The following is a 17,288-nucleotide window of genomic DNA, read 5'->3' on the forward strand; positions in this document are numbered from 1 at the left end:
TTCTTTTCTCCTCTTCAGCCGGGTTCCGCTCCCTACCGCTCCTTCAGCCCTGCCCCACCTCGCCCTCCGCCTTCGCTCAGCCCCGCCCCCCAGCCGAGCCCCAGCCCGTCCTCTCCACCCGCCCTCAATACATTTCCTCCCGCAGCGGTTCTCGCCCCGCCCCTCAGCGTCGCGCAGCTGAAAAACATCCCGTCTAGGGCCTCTCTGGCCGCCTGGAGGACTTGTCATCTGTGTCCGGCGGCGCTGGGAGGAGCAGGGCGGCGGTGGGTGGGTCTGACGTGAGGCGACTCGATTCTCCTGCGCGCCGCCTTCTACTACTTTCCGCTCGCGGGTGTCTTTGACATGGGGCTGCAGCAGATGTGGAGGCTCGTGTGGAGGTGAGTGAGCGAGCTGTCTAGCGCAGGCTCCTGGGCTGTGCTCGCCGAGGTTGCAGAGGGTCGTGCGCCGGTGGGGACCGTCTGGCCTCGAAGTTTCTAGTGACACTTGGAGGCGCCCCTCTTAGAGCTGAGCCCGGCCTTCTCTGTGTCTCGCTCTTCCTGTATTTAGCACCTTTGCAGCATCCCCTTCGTTTTCTGCCCCTCTGGCTCTTATTTAGCCTTGATCCCCACACTACTTTCTTTACTTTTGATCCCCCATTTCCTTTCTTCAAAGCTGAGTATAGTTTGGGGGACAGGCAGGGTTTCAGCATGGAGGAATTTTTTTTTTTTTTAAGATTTTTTACTTATTTGAGAGAAAGAGAGAGAGCATGAGAGGGGGGAGGGTCAGAGGGAGAAGCCGACTCCCCGCTGAGCAGGGAGCCTGATGCGGGGCTCGATCCAGGGACTCCAGGATCATGACCTGAGCCGAAGGCAGTTGCTTAACCAGCTGAGCCACCCAGGCGCCTTCAACATGGAGGAATTTTGTGGCATGTTTTGTGCAGCTAACGAACGCTCCTGCTTTGGCAGTTGTTGCACCTGCGCTTGTGGTGTGACTTTATTGTTCAGTTCTGTCGGATGGCTCCAGCCTTAATCCAGGTGTGTGGAACTTTGAGGCTAGTGTTGTGGACACATAACGTGGCTTGGTGGAGTATGTGTCCAAACATCGTGTTTAACTTTTGGAAAGTGCTGCTGAATGCAGCTTGAGCTCTGCAAAGGAAATCTGGTAGTAATGAGTTAAGGATGTTAGGCAGCGTTAGTCTTGAGGCCTACTGCCTGCCCATGTGCATTCAGGTGGTAGCTGTGACTACTTGAAGGGAGAACCATCTTATTTACTCCATAACTTCAGTTGCTGAGTTCTTTAGTCTTTGAGTTTGCCTTGGGGGAAAAGGATGGAAATGCTTATTTGGTTTAAGAAGGGAATAGTCTTTTCTCTAGAGATAAACGTCTGGTTGTTTAACATTGTATCCACAGACCTGGGTCTCAATCAATGAAGAAAAATGGAGGAGTTGCTTTCCTTCTTCATTTTTTTAGTACCTCGAAATTAGCTGTCCCTGTGTCTCTGAACAGCTCAGGGAGAGATGGCAAATACTAAGAAAATCAGCACGTGTCATTACTGCGGCTGCTTTTTGAAGTTGTGAGCAAATACCAAGTTATCTGAGAAACAAATTGGGAATACCTGCTAACAAAATTAACTGACTTGGGAAACAATCTGTCATCCCCAGAATTCAGGCTGGCTTTATTTATTCCACCCCTCATCTCAGGGTGCAGACTGACTAGGTGAGTCCTGGACCAGTTTAGGGGTTTGATTAGGGATGCCTTTTCCAGGGCTTTGGAGTGGGTATTGCCCTAGCAAAGGAGAGACCTGAGGCCAGTGTCACCTAGTCTACAATAGCCTAACCCATAAATGTATTAAGGAATAGGGTGCCACAGAGTGTTTTGGAGAGGAAATAAGGCCTCTGTGCTGTGGTTGACATTGTTGGGCAGTTCCTCTTGAACTCTGGTCTTCCTTGGCTCTCTGCCACTGTCTTTCCCATGTACCTCTCTACTAATTCTTATCTTGTCATGGTGCCAGTACAGCCCCTGGGCATTTTGGGGGGAGTTCCCAAATAAAGTACCTCTCTGAAGAGAACTCTCAAATTTGTGTGTCTAACCTTGATTTATCATAAATGCTAGTACAAGTCACAACCACCTGAACATCTCATTTGCACCTCAAGTGTTAATTTGCACATAAGTGTAACCCATACTCATCTGCACTTTCAACTTCTTGGAACTATTGTTCTTCTAGATTTTTAAAGTTATCTAAGTTCTTCCACACTCCCAATCCTTATCTCTTCCTGCTGATTCGAATTTGAACAATCTTCTCAAATTTTTCAGTTGTTCATTTTGCAGAAACTTGATTGGTGGACTTATTCCCAATTTGAATAGCTTCTGCATGTGACTGCTAGGTTAATCTTGCTAAAGTTCACTTCAGGGCCTGCCATTCTTCTGCTAAGAAGTTCTTTGAGGTGTCCTCCTACTTATGGAATTAAATAAAAATTTCCCAGCCTGATTTCAAAGATTTGGCCCTAATTCATGAATTCTATAATAGTGTTATATTCTAGCTTCTGGGAGTTCTGGGCCCTTTTGTTACCTCGTAGCCAATCTGGCTCTTGTTTCTTATTAAGGCCCTTGAAGTCCCAAAAGAAAGCAGACAAGAAACAAATATTTAAACAAAAGTCATACTTAGTTACAAACTCAGATAAGTGTCTTAAAGGAAAAGGACAAGTAGGAGAGATTTAGAAATGAAAGAGAGGGGTCGGGAGGCTCTTCAAAGACGTTGGTCTTGGGGCGCCTGGGTGGCTCAGTTGGTTGGGCGACTGCCTTCTGCTCGGATCATGGTCCTGGAGTCCTGCATCGGGCTCCCTGCTCAGCGGGGAGTCCGCTTCTCCCTCTGACCTTCCCCCCTCTCATGTACTCTCTCTCTCTCATTCTGTCTCTCAAATGAATAAATAAAATCTTAAAAAAAAAAAAGAGGTTGGTCTTTTAAGTTGTTAATAGTACTCCTTGCTTTCTCCATCTGCTCTATAGTGGGCTGAACCACATTGTTTTGGTTCTTTTTGAGTTGCCTCTTTTTCTTCTACACAGTTGTTTCGGAAGGCTCAATATTTGATTTCTCTGTTATATTTTTTCTGTGTTAGGAGTCACAGCCCCAAATGCAGAGGCATCTAGTAATGCTGGCTAGACAACAGCAGTGGTGACTGGTAGGGAACTTGTGAGCTAGAGAAAGTGCTCTGTGTAAAGGAGCCAGCTTCTCAGCCCCAGGCCGGCATTGTTACCATTATAGAATGTAGACCCAAGGTTTCTATAACTACTAATTTTTCTGGGAAACTGAATTTTTTGGTGAAATCTTTTGATTTTAAATGCCTGGTTTTAAAACACTGCTGACCAGACAAAACACATTAGTAGACCCAGGCAGCATTCAGGCCACTAATTTTCAGCTGCAGCTTTTTCATTCCTCAAGGACAGCTGAGACTTTCTTATGCCTCAGTGATTATCTGTGCATGTGACTTTGTGACATAGCTTCAGTTCTGACTTTTCTTTCAAACTCCAGTCTCTCTACTTGCTGTTGAATGTTTCCACTTATGTCAGTACAGGCTCAAGAAACTGAAAATGGACTTTATATTTCATTCTACAAACCAGCTAGTTTCCTTGCCAGCTTTTTCAGTACCTATAGTCTCTTAGCTACCCTAGCTTGAACTCTTAGAATTGTTATTAACAAAGTTCTTTTCCTTTCCATTGAGTTTTAACTTCATAATATCTCCTAAAAATCATTCCTTTGTTTCTGCAGCTGCTGTTCATCAGTTCATGCCTGAATTGCTTGGTCTTGGGTTTGATTTTTCTGTTCTATTCACCTTCTATCTTGCCTACTTCTGCTGTAATCTTCATTAAGCACTATTTTCATTATTTCATCTTAAACAGTTCCATGAGAAGTTGTTTAATTTTATAAACTTGTGTGTGATTTATCGGAGAATTGCAGAAATCTCCTAAATGATAATGTTCTCATCCTTTTAAGACAGTTGTTTTTAACTTCAGCATGTCTCAGACTCACCTGGAGGGTTTGTTAAACACAGATTTTTGGGCTCACCCCACCGTTTCCAATTCAGTACCTCTGGGGTGCATCCAACAATTTGCATTTCTGACATGTGCCCCTGGGATGCTGGTGGTGCTGGTCCAGGAACCACACTTTGAGAACAGCTGCCCCAAGCAGATAAGTTGACCCTCACCTGAAGGAAGTAAGTCTAAGAAAGTGATTTAGTAAATTAGTAGCTGGAAGGTGCATGTCCTCTTCCCCTCCACCAGATGGCAGTTTTGGAGCCAACAGGAAGGAAAGGGAAGACCTTCAATTCAGAATTATTTGGGGACTCTGAATACTCAAATACATTTCTGAGATGTAAAAGTTAACAGCAGATTTTAAATAACGGTTGAGTAGAAATTGGAACAAATAAAATTAATATTATTACATAGAGGCTGGTAAGGAACTTAGTTGTACTTAGGTTTTTCTGTTTTATAGCAATTGGTCCAGAGCTTTTGGGATCTTTAAAATGCTGTGCACGGTGCTGTGCACTTGCATTTGGTAGGTTTACGTGAACTTTCTTTGAATGAGCTAAAATTCTATCTCACGAATGAAACTAGGACTTGAAGCTAGGTCCGTGTGTTTCTATGCCATAGGTGGTGCTTAAGCTGTTGGAAAAGACTACCCAGTCTGGTAGCACCATCTTTAACCTTGAACTGGCATTTGGGTACTGGTCTAATTAAGGAATTCTGGGTTATGCTGGATCTAAAGAAATTAGTGCTTAAATTTTTCATTCTTAATTTTATCTTTTCGGAAGTTTTTAAGTTCAAAAAAAATTTTTAAATGGTGCTTCAGGATAAATATAGCTCAGATTTTAAAAGTCTATATGAAATCCCTATTTAGAAAATATCCCTAAATAAGCTAGTATCTGTCACTTCAGTTTAATTTTTATAAAATATTGATTTTAATGACGGCTTGTTTGTGCTTTGGAATCATTTGGGGGAGCTTCAAACAAAATACTTATGCCTGTGTCCCACCTCCAGAGTTTGAGTTAACTGGTCTTGGGTGTGACCTGGGCTTTGGAATGTTTATTAGAGTTTCCAGGTGATTCTAATGTGCAGACAAGTTATGGAATTACTGGGCTAGAATAAGAATGTTTTACTTGTGGTAAAACAAATTCAAAATATGCTAGTCTAGAAATGTGAAGTGTGACTGATTTAAACAAATCAGTGGTTTCCCTTTTTTGGGGGGTAGTAGTAATCAATTTAAATGTAATATAAGAGGAAAGTAAGAATCCTGGAAAGATGTATTACAAATATTTTTATAAATTCAGTCACCTAAAATGTAGCTACAATGATGACAATGGGCATATTACCTTTTTTCATGGCTCAGCTAAACAGTTGTCCCTCAAATCTCAAAGTATCCTTGAAAAATTAGTAAATTGGTGATTTATGAGTTCCCTCAGATAGTATATGTATCTATACATGTGCACAGTCCTTAATCAGGCTGCTGCTGCTACAGATTCCACCCTTGACTTGACTTCATACATCTTAACTTTCACTTGTTTAGCATGCATCCGATATATCTTAATAACACTATTTTTATATGCATCTCTCTTCACTATACTTTGAGTTGCTTGAAGGGAAGAGCAATATCTTTTGGGGGACTTTTAAAAAAGGCCTGAATCATAGGGGCGCCTGGGTGGCTTAGTTAAGCGTCTGCCTTTGGCTCACGTCATTATCCCAGGGTCCTGGGATCAAGCCCTGCAATGGGGTCCCTGCTCAGTGGGGAGCCTGCTTCTCCCTCTCCTGCTCCCTCTGCTTGTGCTCACACTCTTTCTCTCTGTCAGATAAAATCTTAAAAGCCCGGAGCATAAAAATACAATTTGATGAATTTTCACAAACCGAACGTATCCATTTCACTGGCACATGGATCAAGAAAAAAATGATAGTACCAGCATCTCAGAGGCCCTCCTCATGCTCCTTCTAGTCACTGCCCACCCCCATGCTGCTTTTACTTATTTAATTGTAATGTACATGAAGTACTGAAATGTACTATTCTGAAGTCTGTAGCTCAGTTAACTTTTGCACTTGTATACAGTCCTGTAACCATCATCTAGATAGAGATAATTTCTGCCACTCCAGATTTCCTCCTGCCCCCCCCAACTTCCTCCACCCTCTACCATTTTGACTTCTGTTATTACTGATCACTTTTGCCAAACTGTGTCTTAAGCTTTGTATGTCTAGCCTAACACTTTTAAAACAAACTTAGAAGTGTGTTATGTTTCTTTTATAGCTTGCTTTTGGTAATTTCTATCATGACTATCCATATCATAAGTATTTATTTTTAAATAAATATTTTTATTGGCTTTGTATTGGTTTTGTGTAGATGACCGTTTATAAAATATTACTAGAGGCGACTGGACCAAGTTGCTGCCTTCACCCTTTGCCTCCCCCATCCCTGACCCCACCAGGGTCAATAAAAAGGAACTCAACTTCAACCACAGTGGAGCCCATAAGACCTCAGAAAAATAACAGCAAGGATCAGTTGAATACATTAATGAAGTACAGAATGCAGTAGACTTGAACAAGCCAGTGAGATTTTGAAAGTAGAATAGACCTATAACACTGCTGACCACTTTTTTCAGAAGAGGTTGGAATTGATTGTCCAAATCCTACATTTTTGGGTTAACATTTGTCACTCATCCACAAGTGTCTGCACTGCATTATTTGACAAGAGTTGAAGTGACAGAATTTGAAGATATTAAATCAGGTTACAGAATAGATATTTTGATAGAAAACCTTACTTTGAAAATAAAGTTCTTTCCAAGGAATTTCATCCAAATGAGAGTGGTGATCCATCTTCAAAGTCCACTGAAATCAAATGGAAATCTAGAAAGCATTTGACAAAATGTTCAAGTTAAGTGCAGAATAAAGCCAGCAGGAAGAGAGAGCATGAGAGACCCAGAGAGCTCTTTCTCTGGTTTACTGATGATTCTGATGGAGGTGCAGATGAGTTCAGGAGAGGTCATCAAAGATGACACTTGGCCAAATCCATTATAGTGCCACTTGGTTCTTGACATGATAATGAAGGAGATGAACATGATGATGAGTGGGAGGAAGGAGAGGAGGATGTAGGAGAAAGGATTAATGGAACTCTAATGGATTCTAACCTTTTTAAATTTTCTCCAGGCCTCTGGAGCAAGTTGCAGTCTTCCCAACTCCCCCACCTCTTGTGTTCAGTTGCTCTGTTTTTTGAGGTCCCTTTTCCTTTATACCTTGGTTTTCAATTTATTTTGGGGGGAAATACCTTGAACAGAATACAGTGGGAAAAGAATCTCTACCCTTTTTTGTTCCAAATTCATTTTTTTTTTTGTAATACCTTTTAGAAGAGGCTAAAACCAAAGGAAATACAGTATTTATACATTGAGACATGACTACTCATGTTACTGTGTTCATTGTATTCTACATTTATTTCAGGTTTAATTCATTCAAAAGAACTGATATCATACTGCAACATTTGGTAAGTTTGGATTTTGTTTTGTTGGCATTGTTAGATTATAATGTGCAATGTAAAATGTCATTGTTAGGGAAGTAGAGGAATACTGGCAGATTTTGTTGCCCTTCTTGCACCATGGTTCCTAATTTTATAGGTCAAGACTTGACACATAACTAGGAGATGGTATAAGGTTATGAGTAAGAGCGTGGACCTTCAAGTCAGAATGCTTGGGCTTAAATAATGAGTCCACTACTTAATCTTGGGTAGATTACCTCATATCTCTCAGCTTCCTTTTAGACATGATAAGATGCGGATAATAGTATCTATCGTAGAATGCTTGTGAATAATAAATATTTCATTTAAAAATCTAGCACCAGTGCTTGGCATGTAATCATTTTATACTTGCTAGCTACTATTGTACTTATTCTTCCAAAGCTTAGATGCCTTTAGTACCCTTTCAGAACTTAGATGTTTTTAGTTTACCATTTTGAGAGGAAGAAATAATTTTTATTCATTTTTGTATCTCAGTGCTATGGACTGAATCTTTGTATCACTCCAGAATTCATATGTTGAAGTCTAATTCCCAGTGTGATGGTATTTGGAGGTGGGGGCCTTTAGGAGATGATTAGGTCAGGAGGGTGCTGTTCTCATGAAAGGGATCAGTGACCCTATATATAAGAGAGACTCCAGAGAGCTTTCTTACCTGTTTTGCCTTGTGAGGAAGGACACAGTGAGAAGACAGCCTTCTGTGAACCAGAAGAGGGACTTCATGAGGCACTGAATTAGCAAGTGCCTTGATCTTGGACTTCCCAGCCTCTAGAATTGTGAAAAGTGTTGTTTAAGCCACCCAGTCTGGGATATTTTTCTTATAACGGCCTAGATGGACTAAAACACTCTCCTGCGGCCTGACAAGTACCTCGCACATAAAAATAAGTTACTCTGATTTGCGCTTACTGTATGCCAGGTGCTCTTCCAAGTACTTGGTATGTATTAGATCAGTTGATTCTCATTATAGTCCTATAGAGTAGATACTACAGATCTTTTTTCTGTAATTCTGAAACCTCATAATGAAAAGTTTGTGGTTAGTTTGTGATAAATGCATTTTGTGACAAAAATCTGACTTGAACGTACTTGAAGCTCTTTTTTCTTTATCCTAACAAGTGCATATGTTCATAGTTTAATGCAGAAGTGTTAAAGCATTTTATTGTAGTGTGCTGACTAGATTCCACTTGGGTTTTTTTAAATAGTATTAATATGTATTGTGTTACCTTTCCAAAATCTAGAAAATTTTCTGGATTTCAAAACACATCTTGACCCAAGGGTTTTTGGTTAAGGGATTTTGGTTAAGGGATTATGGCCTTACCCCTATTTAATGGGTCAGAAATTGAGGGTCAGAGAGGCTATGAAATATGCCTCAATGTCATGCAGCTGGTAAATAGGATGTGGGATTTGAATCCAGTCTGGCTCCATAGACTTTCTTACTGTGCTGTATAGCCTGAGGCAGAGTGGGTATTAAGTAACTCCTGCAGAATGTGTCTCAAGCCTAAGTGCAGATGAGCAAATGAAGACTGGAGTCACCCTTCCTACCCTTAATTATTTTAGTACATTCACATGGGATCTGAGGAGTTTCCTGGAAAAAGAACATAAAACAATGTTGCTGATTCATATTTACACATATGTCCACAGGTAGAATAGAAAGATAAGACAGAATCCAGTTCACCTGGACTATGGTTACCTAAGGCATCAGTTGTATTGAGGGAAGGAAGGTAAGCTGAACTTTCATCAGGGTCTGAGGGCTGAATCATCTTGTTTCCAGTGTTGGCTTTTAGATGCATTTCAGAGATAGGCTGTTTCCCAAGCAGTCCTTCTGTGACCCTAATGTCTGCATCTCTGTGACTCTAAAATCTGTTTTCTGTTGCATAATGTGCCTATTCTAGGTGGCAAGAATGGTGACACAAGAGGATGGCGGTCACATTCAGGGCTTTCTGAGTATCCGTTTGAGGAGTGCTGTGCAATGGTGGGCCTGGGGAGTTTACCCAGAACTGGATGTGGACAGACTTGAAGCCCCTGCCAAATAACTTGGATGTTTTGAAGTTGATAGGGAGTCATAGACCATTTTTGAATGACAGGGACAAGATTAAAATTGTGTTATAGCAAAATTTCTCTGACGGCAGTGTGAAGGATAGACCGTCTGGCAGAGGTTCTGGAAATCTGCCAGGAAGGAAAATTGTAATAATTCTGCATGGCTACAATATAGGAATAGAACAGAATGGATAGATAGGAGAGTCATTTTGGAAATAAATTCTCTGGTACTTGGTAACTGCCTCAAATCATTGGCAGAGAGGGGAGGAGAACAAGTAGGAATCAGAGATGGCACCAACATTTTGAGTTTGGTTGACCGAGAAAATGGTGATGCTGTAACCTTTTATAGGGAATAGAGGACAAGAGACAGATTTGTTGGGGAGAAATTTGTTGGTAAATTGGTTTTTACCAAATTGAGCATGGGGCACATGTAGTTACTCCTGCAATTCTCGCAGGCAGTTGGAAATAGGGGCCTGGGCTTCTGGAGAAGTAAAGATATAGATGAAGGTTTGAGCCAGCAGCTTAGAGGTAATAATTGAAGATATAAAGTAGAAGGTATCACAAAAGGTGAAGGAATAGAGCACAGCTCCCTAAAGTATTGCCACGTGGCGGAATTTACGGACCCAGTTTGAAGTCAGGAAGGATTGAGTGAAGCTTGAGTGATCAGCATTTATTAAATGTTGTTTGACGCTAAGAATCTTGTGCTTTGGTGTCCTGTTTGGGTTACAGTGATTTAAATTTAATGGCATTCAACATTAGCTGGAAATTGATGTAAATCTTAGGAGTGGGAAGGGTATGTGATTGGATAAAGAGGAAAGTCAGATGTCAAAAGAAATCATGTTCTGCTTACAGTAGGATTTTTCTGGGGTCTGTCTTTGGGTGGCAACCTTGTCTGATGGCAGCGGTTGTTACATATAATGAAAGGTGTATGCTTAAGATTGGAATTTGGGTATCGACAATGTGCCGCTTGCTTTAGGCTTGAGTTATAGCAGGACTGCATCACTAGAATGATGGATTGTTCATTCAGCTTATTAAACATTTTTGGGATACCTGCTGTGTGCCAGGTATTGGATTTTCCTCAAAGGAAAGGTTCATTTCTCACAATGTTTATGAAAGCTCTAAAGTGTTTTCCAAAGTGCAGCCTGCCAAATACAAATCCCAAGAGGTAAATATTCCATGAAAAAAAAAAAGTTTAATCAAGTAAGAAAACTGCTCATTGTATTTTAAAAGTTTACATTTAATATTTGCATGTTAAATACAAAGAAATGTCTTACAGGAAAGAAACTTATTTATGTTGGTTTAAATTTTTCCCCCCAAGCTGATTTGACCATGAGTCATTTTATCCTTCTACATAGCAGCGGTAATCATCCTTTTGCACACTTTGGGAAATGTTGCTACTATGGATTTTGCCAGAATAGTTCCATGTTCTAGCAGAACAGTTATTCTAAAGTTGCGTGTGTTTTAGGGATTTTATTTTGGCCGACTTCATGTATTCATTTCAGCAGAGCTGTGTGTTGATGGTGTTCATTCATTTTAGCAAGTTTCCTTCATTTCTCTTTTGAATAGTTAGTTGTATATAATGGGTCACTCAGGCCTTACAGGAGTGGAAAAAGTTCTGTGGAGTGGGTTAAAGTGGGTGAGATGATATCATTTGAAGAAGATAATTGGGAGAGTCAGTTTAGGGGCTATAATGGTTAGAGCATTAGTTCTAGAATGAGATAGACCTAGGTTTGAATCTTGGTCCTGCCCCAAAGCTGTGTGATTCCAGGCAAGTGATCTAACTTCTGTGGGCCTCAATTTCCTTATCTGTGGAAGGGAGTTCCTGGTATATAACTCATTAGGGGGGTTTTGAGGATTAAGTGAAGAGTTTAGTCAAGTGTTTAGCATAATGTCCATGGAAAACTTTTAAATAGCAAGTTGAAAATAAGGAACAGCTTTTGCTGATTGCCTAAGAAAATATTTGAAAATAAAAATATTTGAAAATAAATGTGAACCTGTTGTCTTTTCTGGATGAACAATAAAGATTTAAGAAAGTTCTAATTCCCACCTTAAATTGCTTTTCCTCCTTTAAAACAGCTCTGGCAAGAAGCATTTCTTCTTTCCCCTCTCTGTTCCCTTTTATCCCTTCTGTCTCCCCCTTCTCCCTGCCCCCCAACTTTGGGTTGTACGAGAATTTCATTTCTGACTCTAGTCTCTGTAATCTTCCCTCATATGATATTTTTCTCCATAGAAACCTTTTCTAGATTTTAGTTAAAAATTTGTGATATTTTTGGAAAAGGGATTTAATTTTTTCTGCAGAATTAACATATAAATTATGCTAATACTGGAAAGTTCATCTTTTTTTTCTATCCTTTTGCTTGAATAATTTTGATTAATGCATTAATAGTTTTTAGGTTTTGAGAAGGCCATGAATTTTTTCAGGTAGGAAAAAAATCCTTTTATTTATTCATTTACATCACTCCAGTGGCATTACCAGGAGATTCTGGAATATTCTTTGCTCAAAGTCTGACCCTCTGTAAATGTCCTGCAAAAACACTTGGAGATCCATGCTTAAAAATATTCCTGCATCACTGTAATAGTAAAAATTGAAAATTACTCAATGTTTATCAGTAGGGGACTGATTAAATTGATACGTAAGAATGCACAGCTGTAAAAAATAAGTAGGTAGCATGCATGTGCAGTCAGCAAAATCCTGGGAAATTTTATAGGTTAAGTGGCTCGTTGTTTTCAACAAATTGTAAGGAAAAGAGAGGGATGAAGGGAGAACTGGTAGATTAGGAGACTTGAAAAACAGGGGTTCCTGGGTGGCTCAGTCGGTTAAGTGTCTGACTCTTGATTTTTGTCTCAGGGCATGATCTCAAGGTTATTGAGCTCAAGCCCTGCATTTGGCTCAGTGCTGGGCATGGAGCCTGCTTAAGATTCTCTCTCCCCCTCACCCATTTCCCTCTCTTAAAAAAAAAAAAAAGTTGAAAAATATATCCATTTAAAAAAAACAGATGGTATGTTTTTGCATGTACACTTTGTGTTTACTGTACATACCAGGATAGTTATATTTTTATAGAGAGGGAGAGGGCTGTGACTGGGATGGGGCAGGTGGAGGGCCAAGGGCATTTGGGGCTGGCTGGACAACATTGGGTTTGGGATTTGATTTTTTTACCCCAATTACAAACTAATAGTTAGCCTTTTACTATTTTATGGATGCTGGCAGAAGATGTAAAACCCTTGAGTTGGAGACCAAGGATTCTGTTATTAGTGGCACATGGGGCAGCGTTGAGCATCATGTTTGTATTGGTTTTCCCTTGCTCCCCAAGTTCCACGGGGGGTGACAACATGGAAGGCCCAGATGAATGCTTGCATATGCAGTGGATGGCATTACAGGACAGCAATATGGAATATGGGGAACCTGCTGGTTTGTAGCAATCTGTAAGCAGGCCTGCTCTCCTGTCCCAGAGGGAGATATCATCTTTTCTTTAAAGTTGCTTGCAGCAAATACAACYCTGGGARAATGACCYAKRYAWGKMRWGARSYCAAGMKCYTGRSYTCWYKMYWTRYMTRGGTCATTYTCCCAGRGTTGTATTYRSYRAATACAACYCTGGGARAATGACCYAKRYAWGKMRWGARSYCARGMKCYTGRSYTCWYKMCWTRYMTRGGTCATTYTCCCAGRGTTGTATTYRSYRAATACAACYCTGGGARAATGACCYAKRYAWRKMRWGARSYCARGMKCTTGRSYTCWYKMCWTRYMTRGGTCATTYTCCCAGRGTTGTATTTGCTGCAAGCAACTTTAAAGAAAAGATGATATCTCCCTCTGGGACAGGAGAGCAGGCCTGCTTACAGATTGCTACAAACCAGCAGGTTCCCCATATTCCATATTGCTGTCCTGTAATGCCATCCACTGCATATGCAAGCATTCATCTGGGCCTTCCATGTTGTCACCCCCCGTGGAACTTGGGGAGCAAGGGAAAACCAATACAAATACTCTTTTCTGGTCTGTGACAGTTTCTGAGTCTTAACTTTTTATGACCTTGAATGTTTGGGGGGCGGTAGTATTAGCCAGCTAGCCTATAGAATATCCTCTAATATGGGCTGTGTCTGGTGTTTTTGTTTTGTTTTTAATAATTAGACTGCAGTTAAAAGTTTTTTGGAGAGACTATCACAAAGGAAAAGCCCCCTTCTCATCACAGTGTAACAGACAGTATCTGTGGGTTTTGATGAATGCCTCTGGGATGCATGACAGTCACATAACATAGCTGGTGATGCTGACCTTTATCACTTGGTTAAAGATGTGTTTTTTGGGTTTCTCCTCACTAAAGTTATTTTCCCCTTTTCACATTCTGTTCTTTGGAAGCAAGTTCAGCCCACACTCAGGGTGAGAGGAGTAAGCTCTACCTACTGGAAGGGGGATTTCTACATATATTATTTAGAAATTTGTAGGGAAGAGCATTCTCCATTTATTTATTCCATTATTTATATCAGTGGACTCATTGATATTTTATTCTTTTGGGTTATACTCTAGTATTACATTGTTATTCAGATTCTTCTAGCTTTGGCCATTAGGAATTCCTTCATTTTGGCTCTTGTGTCCTTTTGATACGATCCTATCCTTTTAATATATATGTTTTTAACATCTCCTTACTTTTTTTTTGCTTAATATGTATTTTATTTATTTTTTAATTTTTTATTGTTATCTTAATCACCATTCATTTCATCATTAGTTCTTGATGTAGTGTTCCATGATTCATTGTTTGTGCATAACACCCAGTGCTCCACGCAGAACGTGCCCTCTTTAATACCCATCACCAGGCTAACCCATCCCCCCACCCCCCTCCCCTCTAGAACCCTCAGTTTTTCAGAATCCATCGTCTCTCATGGTTCATCTCCCCCTCCGACCTACTCCCCTTCATTCTTCCCCTCCTGCTATCTTCTTCTTTTTCTTTTTTCTTAACATATCTTGCATTATTTGTTTCAGAAGTACAGATCTGTGATTCAACAGTCTTGCACAATTCACAGTGCTCACCATAGCACATACCCTCCCCAATGTCTATCACCCAGCCACCCCATCCCTCCCACCCCCCACCACTCAGCAACACTCTGTTTCCTGAGATTAAGAATTCCTCGTATCAGTGAGGTCATATGATACATGTCTTTCTCTGATTGACTTATTTCACTCAGCATAACACCCTCTAGTTCCATCCACGTCTTTGCAAATGGCAAGATCTCATTCCTTTTGATGGCTGCATAATATTCCATTGTGTATATATACCACATCTTCTTTATCCCTTCATCTGTCGATGGACATCTTGGCTCTTTCCACAGTTTGGCTATTGTGGACATTGCTGCTATAAAACACTGAGGTGCACGTACCCCTTCGGATCCCTACATTTGTATCTTTGTGGTAAATACCCAGTAGTGCAATTGCTGGATCGTATGGTAGCTCTATTTTCAACTGTTTGAGGAACCTCCATACTATTTTCCAGAGGGGTTGCACCAGCTTGCGTTCCCACCAACAGTGTAGGAGGGTTCCCCTTTCTCCACATCCCTGCCAACATCTGTCATTTCCTGACTTGTTTATTTTAGCCATTCTGACGGGTGTGAGGTGGTATCTCATTGAGGTTTTGACTTGGATTTCCCTGATGCCGAGCGATGTTGAGCACTTTTTCATGTGTCTGTTGGCCATTTGGATGTCTTCTTTGGAAAAATGTCTGTTCATGTCTTCTGCCCATTTCTTGATTGGATTATTTGTTCTTTGGGTGTTGAGTTTGATAAGTTCTTTATAGATTTTGGATACTAGCCCTTCATCTGATAGGTCATTTGCAAATATTTTCTCCCATTCTGTCGGTTGTCTTTTGGTTTTGTGGACTGTCTTTTGCTGTGCAAAAGCTTTTTATCTTGATGAAGTCCCAATAGTTCATTTTTGCCCTTGCTTCCCTTGCTTTTGGCGATGTTTCTAGGAAGAAGTTGCTGCGGCTGAGGTCGAAGAGGTTGCTACCTGTGTTCTCCTTTAGGATTTTGATGGACTCCTGTCTCACATTTAGGTCTTTCAACCATTTGAGTGTACTTTTGTGTGTGGTGTAAGGAAATGGTCCAGTTTCATTCTTCTGCATGTGGCTGTCCAATTTTCCTAACACCATTTGTTGAAGAGACTGTCTTTTTGCCATTGGACATTCTTTCCTGCTTTGTCGAAGATGAGTTGACCATAGAGTTGAGGGTCCATTTCTGGGCTCTCTATTCTGGTCCGTTGATCGATGTGACTGTTTTTGTGCCAGTACCATACTGTCTTGATGATGACAGCTTTGTAATAGAGCTGGAAGTCTGGAATGGTGATGCCGCCAGCTTTGCTTTTCTTTTTCAATATTCCTCTGGCTATTCGGGGTCTCTTCTGGTTCCATACAAATTTTAGGATTATTTGTTCCATTTCTTTGAAAAAAGTGGATGGTATTTTGATGGGGATTGCATTGAATGCGTAGATTCTCTAGGTACCATTGACATCTTCACAATGTTGGTTCTCCCAATCCATGAGCATGGAACGTTTTTCCATTTCTTTGTGTCTTCTTCAATTTCTTTCATGAGTATTTTATAGTTTTCTGAGTACAGATCCCTTGCCTCTTTGGTTAAATTTATTCCTAGGTATCTTATGGTTTTGGGTGCAATTGTTAATGGGATCGACTCCTTAATTTGTCTCTCTTCTATCTTGTTGTTGGTGTATAGGAATGCCACTGATTTCTGTGCATTGATTTTATATCCTGCTACTTTACTGAATTCCTGTATGAGTTCTAGCAGTTTTGGGGTGGAGTCTTTTGGGTTTTCCACGTACAGTATCATATCATCTGCAAAGAGTGAGAGTTTGACTTCCTCTTTGCCGATTTGGATGCCTTTGATTTCTTTTTGTTGTCTGATTGCTGTGGCTAGGACTTCTAATACTATGTTGAATAGCAGTGGTGAGAGTGGACATCCCTGCCGCGTTCCTGACCTTAGGGGAAAAGCTCCTCAGCTTTTCCCCATTGAGAATGATATTGGCTGTAGGTTTTTCATAGATGGCTTTTATGATATTGAGGGATGTACCCTCTATCCCTATACGCTGAAGAGTTTTGATCAAGAAAGGATGCTGTACTTTGTCAGATGCTTTTTCTGCATCTATTGAGAGGATCATATGATTCTTGTTCTTTTTTTTTGTTAATGTATTGTATCACGTTGATTGATTTGCGGATGTTGAACCAGCCTTGCAGCCCAGGGATAAATCCCACTTGGTCATGGTGAATAATCCTTTTAATGTACTGTTGGACCCTATTGGCTAGTATTTTGGTGAGAATTTTTGCATCCATGTTCATCAAGGATATTGGTCTGTAGTTCTCCTTTTTGATGGGGTCTTTGTCTGGTTTTGGGATCAAGGTAATGCTGGCCTCATAAAATGAGTTTGGAAGTTTTCCTTCCATTTCTATTTTTTGGAACAGTTTCAGGAGAATAGGTATTAATTCTTCTTTAAATGTCTGATAGAATTCCCCTGGGAAGCCATCTGGCCCTGGGCTTTTGTTTGTTGGGAGATTTTGGATGACTGCTTCAATTTCCTTAGTGGTTATAGGTCTGTTCAGGTTTTCTATTTCTTCCTGGTTCAGTTTTGGTAGTTGATACATCTCTAGGAATGCACCCATTTCTTCCAAGTTATCTAATTTGCTGGCATAGAGTTGCTCATAATATGTTCTTATAATTGTTTGTATTTCTTTGGTGTTGGTTGTGATCTCTC

At 40.6% G+C, this 17,288-nt stretch overlaps 1 protein-coding gene and 1 pseudogene across 4 annotated transcripts in view; both read left to right on the top strand.

Annotated features, from left to right (window-relative positions):
- Positions 1 to 231: 231 nt before the first annotated feature.
- The window catches only part of HIBCH (3-hydroxyisobutyryl-CoA hydrolase), a 105,195-nt gene continuing 88,138 nt past the window's right edge, over positions 232 to 17,288 (top strand). For 2 of the 4 annotated variants that reach the window (XM_025848622.2, XM_073881284.1), the window contains exons 1-2: positions 232 to 377; positions 7,449 to 7,491. In XM_025848622.2, the coding sequence (XP_025704407.1) occupies positions 343 to 377; positions 7,449 to 7,491 (78 nt within the window). In that variant the 5' untranslated portion in view covers positions 232 to 342. Of the gene's footprint in view, positions 378 to 7,448; positions 7,492 to 9,153; positions 9,234 to 17,288 lie in introns of those variants that run through there. The other 2 variants (XM_073881279.1, XM_025848628.2) reach the window with 2 other exon arrangements.
- LOC112836236 (protein SET-like) lies at positions 889 to 7,405 on the top strand (annotated as a pseudogene).

The sequence above is a fragment of the Callorhinus ursinus genome, unplaced genomic scaffold (genome assembly GCF_003265705.2).
Source record: "Callorhinus ursinus isolate GAN/ISIS: 27379988/994484 unplaced genomic scaffold, GSC_fseal_2.0 scaffold2, whole genome shotgun sequence".
In the NCBI taxonomy this organism is placed as follows: Eukaryota; Metazoa; Chordata; class Mammalia; order Carnivora; family Otariidae; genus Callorhinus; species Callorhinus ursinus.